This window comes from Megalobrama amblycephala, linkage group LG20, assembly GCF_018812025.1.
Source record: "Megalobrama amblycephala isolate DHTTF-2021 linkage group LG20, ASM1881202v1, whole genome shotgun sequence".
Lineage (NCBI taxonomy): Eukaryota > Metazoa > Chordata > Actinopteri > Cypriniformes > Xenocyprididae > Megalobrama > Megalobrama amblycephala.
The window spans coordinates 21,219,248-21,229,318 of NC_063063.1; the positions used below are offsets into that span (position 1 = coordinate 21,219,248).

Sequence of the window (10,071 nt, forward strand, 5' to 3'; positions counted from 1 at the left end):
CTATCAGGTGAAATTGAGAAGAAAAAAATAAACTTAGGAGAAACCAGGCTCAGTTTGGGGGCCAGTTCATGATTTTTCATTCAGGATTTTTGCATCCAGTTCCTTCTGCTCGAAGATCAGATACATCATACTGAAATTTAGAGGGAGGAGGAGTTGAATCTGAATGTGGTCTGTGCAGAGGATGTCTCTGGGTGAAGGTCCACCATCTGGTCCAGATACGGAGGGGATCAGAGAGACTAATATAAGCATAGATGCCATTCTTCTTCCGATGTCACAAGTACATCAGGTGTTATGGGAAATGTTCCTGTTTCCGGTTGAAATGAACTGTCGGAATGAATTTGCATTTTAAGACTTCTTGGTTCCTTGTGTTAAATATATTCCCAGACAGCCAAACACTCAAAAGAACGCATGCTGTATGTATCAGATATTATCTGATTGTAACTGTCTGAGGGTGATCAATTGATCATTGATTTATTGTTCTCATCCAATAGTGCCACAGCAATCAAATCAATAATACTGCTGAATATTAAGTGTCCACAAGGAACGCAAACTCTATCAGGTGACAGAAATTGAGAAGAAAAAAAAAACCTTGGGAGAAACCAGTTCATGATTTTTCATTCAGGATTTTTCAGATATTATCTGATTGTAACTGTCTGAGGGTGATCAATTGATCATTGATTTATTGTCCATGTACAAGTAGTTTCTTATGGTTTACTTGCTATAGGAAAATCAAGGCACTCGTCTAAGACTATTAATGAGTCTCAATTATTTATCTGATCTTATGTTTATGAGGATAGCATTAGTGACTATCATTAAACAGTAGTGATTTTTAGATGTTTAAAAGTGACTATTATTGTAAGTATATTAAATATACTCCCATATGTAAATATCGTAAATATGCCTCAATGTACTCGGTACATGATACTATGTACATATGTAACATCTTCTAATGCTATCATAAATGACCAAACACCAGGCCATGTATGCACCTTTCATAAGGAAGTTCAAATGTGGTGGAATTCTTCTAGAAGCTTGGGGAAAAAAAATAAAAAAATAAAATTTTTGGAAGGAATTTCTATAAATAACCACAGCCATCTGAGATATTAAGGAAAAGAAAAATCACCATGCATTGTCACTACCAGTAATTCCATAAAAAAAAAAATTCCATAAACCTTAAAAAAATGCTTTCAACAAAGGGAGGTGACAACTTTGATGACCTAATCAGAAACTCCACCTCCCTTTTTCAAAACAAAAAGAGTTTGGCATCCTTCAAAATCATGACATGCATTCTTAAAACAGGACAGAAGTACAGAGGACACCATTTCAATTGCGACATATACAGTAGCGAAGGTAATGTATTGCAGGTCTACTAATCTTATGACTGGTCTGTTTTATTTGAGCACAAGAAATGATGGCTACACTACTGGTTACTATATTTTGGCAATATGAATCTTTCTTACAGTTTGAAGAATTAGACTAAAAAGCACTCAGTTCAAATAAGTGAGTAACTATTTGACTATGAAACAGGAATCATTTGGCCATGTGCTTTTAGTGAAAGTCTTTGCTTTGGTTTTCCATATATTAATATTTCTTCATAGATAGGACTGTCGTAATGAGCTGACTCAGAAAGAACTGTACATTTAAAGGGATAATTCAAATGAAAATGATATCATCATTAACTAATCCTCATGTTCTTTTGAACCTGTATGACTTTTTTCCTTCTGCGGAACACAAAAGAAGATATTTTTAAGAATGTATCAACTGTTTTTGTTCATACAATGAACATCAATGGGGTCCAAAACAACATTAGGCCCACTGATTTTCATTCAAGTTTGCATAATGACATGAGTATGAGTAATTAATTATTGTCTGATGTGTGTGAGGAAGACATCACTCTCACAACACATATCATGTCTGTTTTAGGAGAAAGTCAACATCATCCAAATGTCCGGAAGTCGATCAGGTATGACTGAAATTTATTGCGAACAGTATAGAATGACTAGAACCATAATAGCTGGAAAAGAGATCAGAAGAAAACATTTGTCTAATTGTCTGGTTGATCACATGTACTCTTCTGCAACAGGTTCAAATGCTTCACATAAGAATGAAGCAGCTGAGGCAGAAGAATTGTACACAGGTTTTCTGTACAAATCCCCTCCTTCTGGCCAGATAAAATTGACGGTATTTGGATTTCCTAAACACACATATTAGCAGTTTACATGTATTATCTCTGTATGTCATGTTTCATTATCCATTGCAGAAATCATGGAAGCGTCGCTTCTTTGTGCTCGCAAAGACAAACGACAGAAGTCATGAGCTAAATTACTATAGAACCACTGAGAGAAACAAACTTATAAAATCCATAGCTGTTTCCACGTAAGACAATCTGCGGAATACTTTTCAAATTCGCAAAAATGGTTAATATTATGCAATTATATATATTTTTTCTTTTATGTAGCATCACACTGCTGTATGTGCATCCTGAATCACATTCAGTGTTTGAATGGATCTGTAAAACATTCAAGTGCTCTTCATCCTCTGTGTTCTTCATGAAAACAGAAAATCCAGCAAACAAGGTCCAAAGAGAATATTTCTTCATTGGAGACACCAGGTTTGCTATGATTAATACCATAATTCCAAATACTTACCAAAAGAGCTGGATTTGTAAAAGGAATTTATGCAAATAAAGGCGAGTAAATAAAGGCTAGTAGTTTTAATGCTGTTATATGTGATCTTTTGTTTTCAGTGAGGAGGTGGATAGATGGTTCAATGCTTTATCCGGGGTTTTGAAGGTTAGACATTCTACTTTTTGCTTAATATAAAAAGCTGTAATCTATGAAAGCTTGTTTCTGCCATGAAATAAAAAATAAAAAAGGTAATTACGACTTTTTTATCTCACAATTCTCACTTTTTTTCTCAGAATTGCGAGCTACAAAATCAGAATTGCGAGTTATGAAGTCAGAATTGCGTGATATAGGCCTAAACTCAGAATTGCGAGTTATAAAGTCAGAATTGCGTGATATAAAGTCAGAATTGCGAGTTATTCAGTCAGAATTGCGTGATATGTCAGAATTGCAAGTTATAAAGTCAGAATTGCGAGTTATAAACTTCTCAGAATTGCGAGTTTATATCACACAATTCTGACTTTTTTTCTCAGAATTGAGAGACATAAAGTCAGAATTGCGAGTTATAAAGTCAGAATTGTGTGATATAAAGTCAGAATTGCGTGATATAAAGTCAGAGTTGCGTGATATAAAGTCAGAATTGCGAGTTATAAAGTCAGAATTGCGAGTTATAAAGTCAGAATTGCGAGTCAAAGTCAGAAATGCGTGATATAAAGTCAGAGTTGCGTGATATAAAGTCAGAATTGCGAGTTATAAAGTCAGAATTGTGTGATATAAAGTCAGAATTGCGAGTCAAAGTCAGAAATGCGTGATATAAAGTCAGAATTGTGTGATATAAAGTCAGAACTGTGTGATATAAAGTCAGAATTGCGTGATATAAAGTCAGAATTGCGAGTTATTCAGTCAGAATTGCGTGATATAATGTCAGAATTGCAAGTTATAAAGTCAGAATTGCGAGTTATAAACTTCTCAGAATTGCGAGTTTATATCACACAATTCTGACTTTTTTTCTCAGAATTGCGAGACAAAGTCAGAATTGCGAGTTATAAAGTCAGAATTGTGTGATATAAAGTCAGAATTGCGTGATATTAAGTCAGAATTGTGTGATATAAAGTCAGAATTGCGAATTATAAAGTCAGAATTGCGAGTTATAAAGTCAGAATTGTGTGATATAAAGTCAGAATTGCGTGATATTAAGTCAGAATTGTGTGATATAAAGTCAGAATTGCGAATTATAAAGTCAGAATTGCGAGTTATAGTCAGAATTGCGTGATATAACAGAATTGTGAGTTATAAAGTCAGAATTGCATGATATAAAGTCAAAATTATATATAAAGTCAGAGTTATAAACTTCTCAGAATTGCGAGTTTATATCACACAATTCTGACTTTTTTTCTCAGAATTGCGAGTTATAAAGTCAGAATTGTGTGATATAAAGTCAGAATTGCGAGTTATAAAGTCAGAATTGTGTAATATAAAGTCAGAATTGCGAGTTATAAAGTCAGAATTGCGAGTTATAGTCAGAATTGCGTGATATAACAGAATTGCGAGTTATAAAGTCAGAATTGCATGATATAAAGTCAGAATTGCGAGTTATAAACTCAGAATTGCATGATATAAAGTCAGAACTGCGAGTTATAAACTCAGAATTGCATGATATAAAGTCAGAACTGCGAGTTATAAAGTCAGAATTGCATGATATAAAGTCAGAATTGCATGATATAAAGTCAGAACTGCGAGTTATAAACTCAGAATTGCATGATATAAAGTCAGAACTGCTGATTCAAATTATATATTAAATATTTCACATTTAAAATACATTACAATTGCATATTTTTATAATCTCAGCTAATTCATAATCACTGTAATTTGATGGGTCTTATAGTTACTTTTCAAATTGTGTTCATAGAATATCAAATCTGAGTCAAAAACTGAACCTCAGATTATGCCAGAATACAACTCTAGTGACCAAAACCCCTGTGACACTGAAGAGGTAACTCATCAACATTGATTTCACATGCTTGTGTGTGACTGTAAATCAATTCATAGAATTCTGCCTGAATTATTTCTGAGTTGTACCTCTTCTTAACTGTAGACTGAAGTTGATAGTCCACCCCCACTGCCTCCAAGGGGAAAGTCAGCATCTAAAGGTGTTCCCACTCAGCAGGGTCAATGTAGCCAACCACCCAAGAACAGCCCATCTGCAACAGAGGTATAACATAGTTAAACCAATAAAAACACACTCTCACTTATAAAAACCAAACACTTACATCATGATTCAATCTTGCTATAAAAAACCCACATACCTTTGTTTGATGTATTCAGGTTTGTGAGGAAATGGAAAAAAAGGAAACTTTAGATGAGACTGCAGAGGACAGCAATGAGGACACATCATCAGGGTATGTGTCCTCAGGGTCTTTGATTTGCTGCTCATTTGATTTTCATCTTTTGCAGTTGTTAATGTTGCAAGGAACGAATGAAAGCTTGTTTGTAGTAATCAAGAGTCATTTTGAAAAGTCTTCTATAAATGTACTCTGCATGCAGATGAGTTCATTGATTTTTAGACACCTGATTTTATAGGACTCACAGGCTTTGTGCATGTAATGTTTTACTGGCTGCTAATCAGTTCTGCAAATAATTAATGATAATTATTTGTTTCTCTCTCAAGGGAGAGTGTGACTGATACATCTGAAGGCAGTTTGTTGTATTGTGTCACAGAAGTCTTTTCAAAAAATTCTTTGACGCAGCAAAAATCAACTGAGTCAGACAAGTACAAAACACACAACGGAAACTGTGCCTCCACTAAGCAGGACGGATCAGATACAGACAAGAGGTGATTTATGCCTTATCAATTTATGTATTGTATCTTTAGTTTCTGTAGAAGAGCAATTCAATAGAAAACAATTGTTTGAAACTATCTTAAAACTGCAGAATTGAGGTGTCAATCAACTGTGGTTTTAAAACTGTGGTTGTGGAATCTAGTTACATTTTGACAATGTTTTCCATTCCTCAGTGAAACGCACACCCTTGTCGAGAAGGAAATTCGTGTAAGTCATCGTGATCTGAACAGCTTGATCTTTACGGAGGAGACAGGAAAACCATGGTACAATTCTCAGACAAATTAAGAAATGTTATTGCTCCAAAAATACTACCCACTGGAAGACTTCAAAAGTCCAAAAGTGTCATGCCCATGTGCTCTCTGATTTTTGAGCCAAGTTCATGCAAGTTTGCTTGAATGTACAGTACAGTCCAAAAGTTTGGAACCACTAAGATTTTTAATGTTTTTAAAAGAAGTTTCGTCTGCTCACCAAGGCTACATTTATTTAATTAAAAATACAGTAAAAAAACAGTAATATTGTGAAATATTATTACAATTTAAAATAACTGTGTACTATTTAAATATATTTGACAAAGTAATTCATTCCCTGTGATGCAAAGCTGAAATTTTCAGCATCGTTACTCCAGTCTTCAGTGTCACATGATCCTTCAGAAATCATTCTAATTTGCTGATTTGCTGCTCAATAAACATTTATGATTATTTTCAATGTTGAAAACAGTTGTGTACTTTTTTTTCAGGATTCCTTGATGAATAGAAAGTTCAAAAGAACAGCATTTATCTGAAATACAAAGCTTCTGTAGCATTATACACTACCGTTCAAAAGTTTGGGGTCAGTAAGAATTTTTATTTTTATTTTTTTTTAAAGAAATTAAAGAAATGAATACTTTTATTCAGCAAGGATGCATTAAATCAATCAAAAGTGGCAGTAAAGACACTTATAATGTTACAAAAGATTAGATTTCAGATAAACACTGTTCTTTTGAACTTTCTATTCATCAAATAATCCTGAAAAAAAATATTGTACACAAATATTTTGTACAATTGTACACATTAAATGTTTCTTGAGCAGCAGATCAGCATATTAGAATGATTTCTGAAGGGTCATGTGACACTGAAGACTGGAGTAATGATGCTGAAAATTCAGCTTTGTCATCACAGGAATAAATTACTTTGTGAAATATATTCAAATAGAATTGTAATAATATTTCACAATATTACTGTTTTTTACTGTATTTTTAATTAAATAAATGTAGCCTTGGTGAGCAGACGAAACTTCTTTTAAAAACATTAAAAATCTTAGTGGTTCCAAACTTTTGGACTGTACTGTATATATAACAACACCACTATATTGCGATTTAATGTGATTTCAGTTCAATTCATTATTGATTGGGGCCTGTCAGGTATAGTAGATAGCAAATTTCCTCAAGGAAAAAATGCCTAATGTTGTAAACTATACAGCATTAGTTGTACACCTTTAGTGATGTACCAACGGGGAACCCCTAAATAATTTAACAAAATAAATAAATTGCAAATACTACTACTTTCCATGGTTTCACAGACAAGGCTTAAGCCTAGTCCCAGTCTAAAATGCATGTTTGAGCGGTTTTAACTGAAAGCAACTTGCACTGACATATCTTAAAATACGTCAATGCTAGGGGTGTGACGAGATCTCGTGGCACGAGATCTCGCGAGACTAAACTGTGACGAGATTTCTCGTCAAGGCGAAAAGTAGTCTCGTGATGTTGCCATGACAGAGTGTTAGGATGATTAGGAAAGAATATGCCACCGCTACGTTTACATTATGCCTCCACTGTCGTTTTGCTTTGTATTTAAATAAAATATAATATAACATTTAATTCAGTTGGATAACGGTCGCCGCCGCTCCATATTTACAGAGTATGCGCGACCGTTGAAAGTGAAAGTAAACGCGCGCGCGCATTCAAACGTGATTTCAATTTGAAAGCGGCTCCCCGATGAATGCAGATATCTCTCAATATGAAACCTATTTTAGGCTGGGCAGTGTAGTTGTAACCATCTCCTAGCTCTGTATCAAAGAAAAAATTGGTCTTATTTGATCTTTGAATATTGAGAGAGTGCGATTATGGTTGCACTTATTGTAAAGTGTTACCATAAAATGAATAACAGTTTTCTCTTCTTATTATTTACTAGTACAAACAATAAGGTTTCATTTGTTAACATTAGTTAATGCACTGTGAACTATCATGAACTAACAATGAATGACTATTTTTATCAACTAACAAACAAAGATTAATAAATACTGTAGCAAATATATTGCTCGTTGTTAGTTGATGTTGGTTAATACATTAATGTTAATAAATGAGACCTTATTGTAAAGTGTTACCATTTTTATTTATACTGTTTTTATTTCTGTGATCTGTTTGTGGAGAGGAGTTCAGTTAGGAGGTCAAAAGCTGTAGAAGCTCATAATTCATGTACAGTAAGATCTGAAGAGAAGCCAGTCAGTTCAGTTAGTGGCAAAACCTTTTACAGTGCTTGAGTATTGTTGTCTTTTACTGCATATGATAATTCAGTCTCAGAAAGTAGAACTGAAATGACATTCATTACAAAATGATTAGTTAAAACATTTCAAATACACCTGCAGAATATTTTTTCTAGTCATGTATTTCGCCATCTTGTCTCGTCTCGTGAACTCAATCTCGAGTCTCGTCTCGTCTCGTGAGATACTGGTCTCGTCACACCCCTAGTCAATGCCATTGTTTTTTCTCAAGATGCACACCAGTAATGTTTTTCTAAGGCGTGTTTATAAAAGCTACTTAAAATATCCTAACTGAACTAAGGCCTAATCCTGGCTTAATCTAAGCCATGTTTGTGAAACCAGGCTATAATTTTTAAATTATATTTATAGTAATTTTCCTTCACATCTTTACCTTTACACCTCTCCAGTGTGTCTGAGTGTCAGCAGATTCAGGACTCATGTCTGTTCCATAAGGGGGATCAGATACTGGCTGTCAATGACCTGTTGACAGACTCAGTGGAGGAGTTTCACAAATACCTAAGAAGGCTTAGCAAGAATGAGGTAGTCATGAATCACAGTACAAGAATGCTTTTGTCAACATAATCAGGGCTACAATAAGACTGTAGTTGAACTTTTTTTTTTTTTGCTCTCCCTTCAGGTAAAACTGACCATTCTACGGCTCCCAGGCTCTGTTCCTCTACATTCTGAACCCTGCTGAGGACAAAAACAAAATGACCTAATCTCAAAGTGGGTTACTGTTCTTCATCTGATTTTTCAGGCCTTCAATACTCTCTTCATCAATGTGAAAGTATCTCATGCATTTTTTCTCAGTTGGTAACAGCACTGTGCTGGAGATCAGTTGACAGTGATTTAAAACCCAATGAGCTGATGAAAGTGTTTTATTGTAGTATAACTTCTAGTTTCACTAGTGGTGATTTCTAAAACTACGCTTCACTGGCATCTATGAATTGGTAGTGGCAGATTGTACAGGCTGAAAGCATTGCTTTTCACACAACCACGGGGAGCATACAGGTTGTCAAATGTAAAACAAGTAGCTTTTGTTTTCTTTTGTACATTAAGGCTTGCTGAGCTTATGTTCTTCTAATTAAAGATATCTCAGGAATGACTTATTATGCTTGTACAGAATAGTGCAAAATGACATCAGTGAAGGTAATAAAGTAACAGAAACAAATTTACAAGTTTTAATATAACTTTCTTCTAGCAGTAAATAAATGTCGGGATAGCATTAAAGATATATGTTTAACAGTATTTTGATGTTATTTTTAAAGGGTTAGTTCATCATTAAGTACTCACCTTCATGTCGTTCCACACCCATAAGACCTTCGTTCATCTTCAGAACATAAATTGAGATATTTTTGATGAAATCTGAGAGGTATCTGACTAGTCCATAGACATCAATACAATCAAAATTTTCAAAGACCCAGAAAGGTACTAAAGACATATTTAAAAGAGTTCATGTGACTACAGTGGTTCAACCTTAATGTTATGAAGGGACGAGAATACTTTTTGTGTGCAAACCCCTCCGATTTCAAAACACTGCTTCATGAAGCTTTACGAATCTTTTGTTTAAGACAAACACTTATGACATAACGAAGCCTTGTTTACTGAAATCATGTGACTTTGGCAGTTTGACACATGCTCCAAACCACTGATTGGAAACAAATGATTCATAAAGCTTTGAAAGTCTTTTGAAATGGCCCATCACTAGATATTGTTGAATAAAGTTGTTTAGTTTTTTTGGCACACAAAGTATTCTCGTCGCTTCATAACATTAAGGTTGAACCACTGTAGTCACATGAACTGTTTTAAATATGTCTTTAGTAGCTTTCTGGGCGTTTGAAAGCAATGCAGTTGCCTTACTGAGCCATCTGATTTTATAAAAAATATCTTAATTTGTGTTCCGAAGATGAACGAAGGTCTTGTGGGTGTGGAACAACATGAGGGGGAGTAAAATGACAGAATTTTAATTTTTGGGTGAATTAACCATTTAACTGCCTGTGAATCTGTGTACTGAAATTGCATTTAATTGCATTATATTTTGTAACCACATGGTGGCACACTAACACAAACTGAATTATTTTAAAACTTAA

General features: G+C 34.3%; 1 protein-coding gene across 1 annotated transcript; it reads left to right on the top strand.

Moving 5' to 3' along the window:
* Nucleotides 1–1,170: 1,170 nt before the first annotated feature.
* Nucleotides 1,171–9,441, top strand: plekhs1.1 (pleckstrin homology domain containing S1, tandem duplicate 1). Its single transcript, XM_048171638.1, has 13 exons — nucleotides 1,171–1,350; nucleotides 1,924–1,963; nucleotides 2,084–2,181; nucleotides 2,261–2,376; nucleotides 2,459–2,611; nucleotides 2,747–2,792; nucleotides 4,534–4,617; nucleotides 4,720–4,836; nucleotides 4,950–5,023; nucleotides 5,293–5,457; nucleotides 5,638–5,727; nucleotides 8,389–8,521; nucleotides 8,619–9,441. Exons 2-13 carry the CDS (start codon nucleotides 1,945–1,947, stop codon nucleotides 8,676–8,678), a joined length of 1,155 nt encoding a protein of 384 aa, XP_048027595.1. The 5' UTR covers nucleotides 1,171–1,350; nucleotides 1,924–1,944; the 3' UTR covers nucleotides 8,679–9,441.
* The last annotated feature ends 630 nt before the right edge of the window (nucleotides 9,442–10,071 follow it).

Bases quoted from the DNA above. Each gene is read 5' to 3' on its own strand.
- plekhs1.1 (XM_048171638.1), top strand. The intron at 4,837-4,949 runs GTATAACATAGT...TGATGTATTCAG, and splicing joins ACAGCCCATCTGCAACAGAG to GTTTGTGAGGAAATGGAAAA. The intron at 5,458-5,637 runs GTGATTTATGCC...TCCATTCCTCAG, and splicing joins GGATCAGATACAGACAAGAG to TGAAACGCACACCCTTGTCG.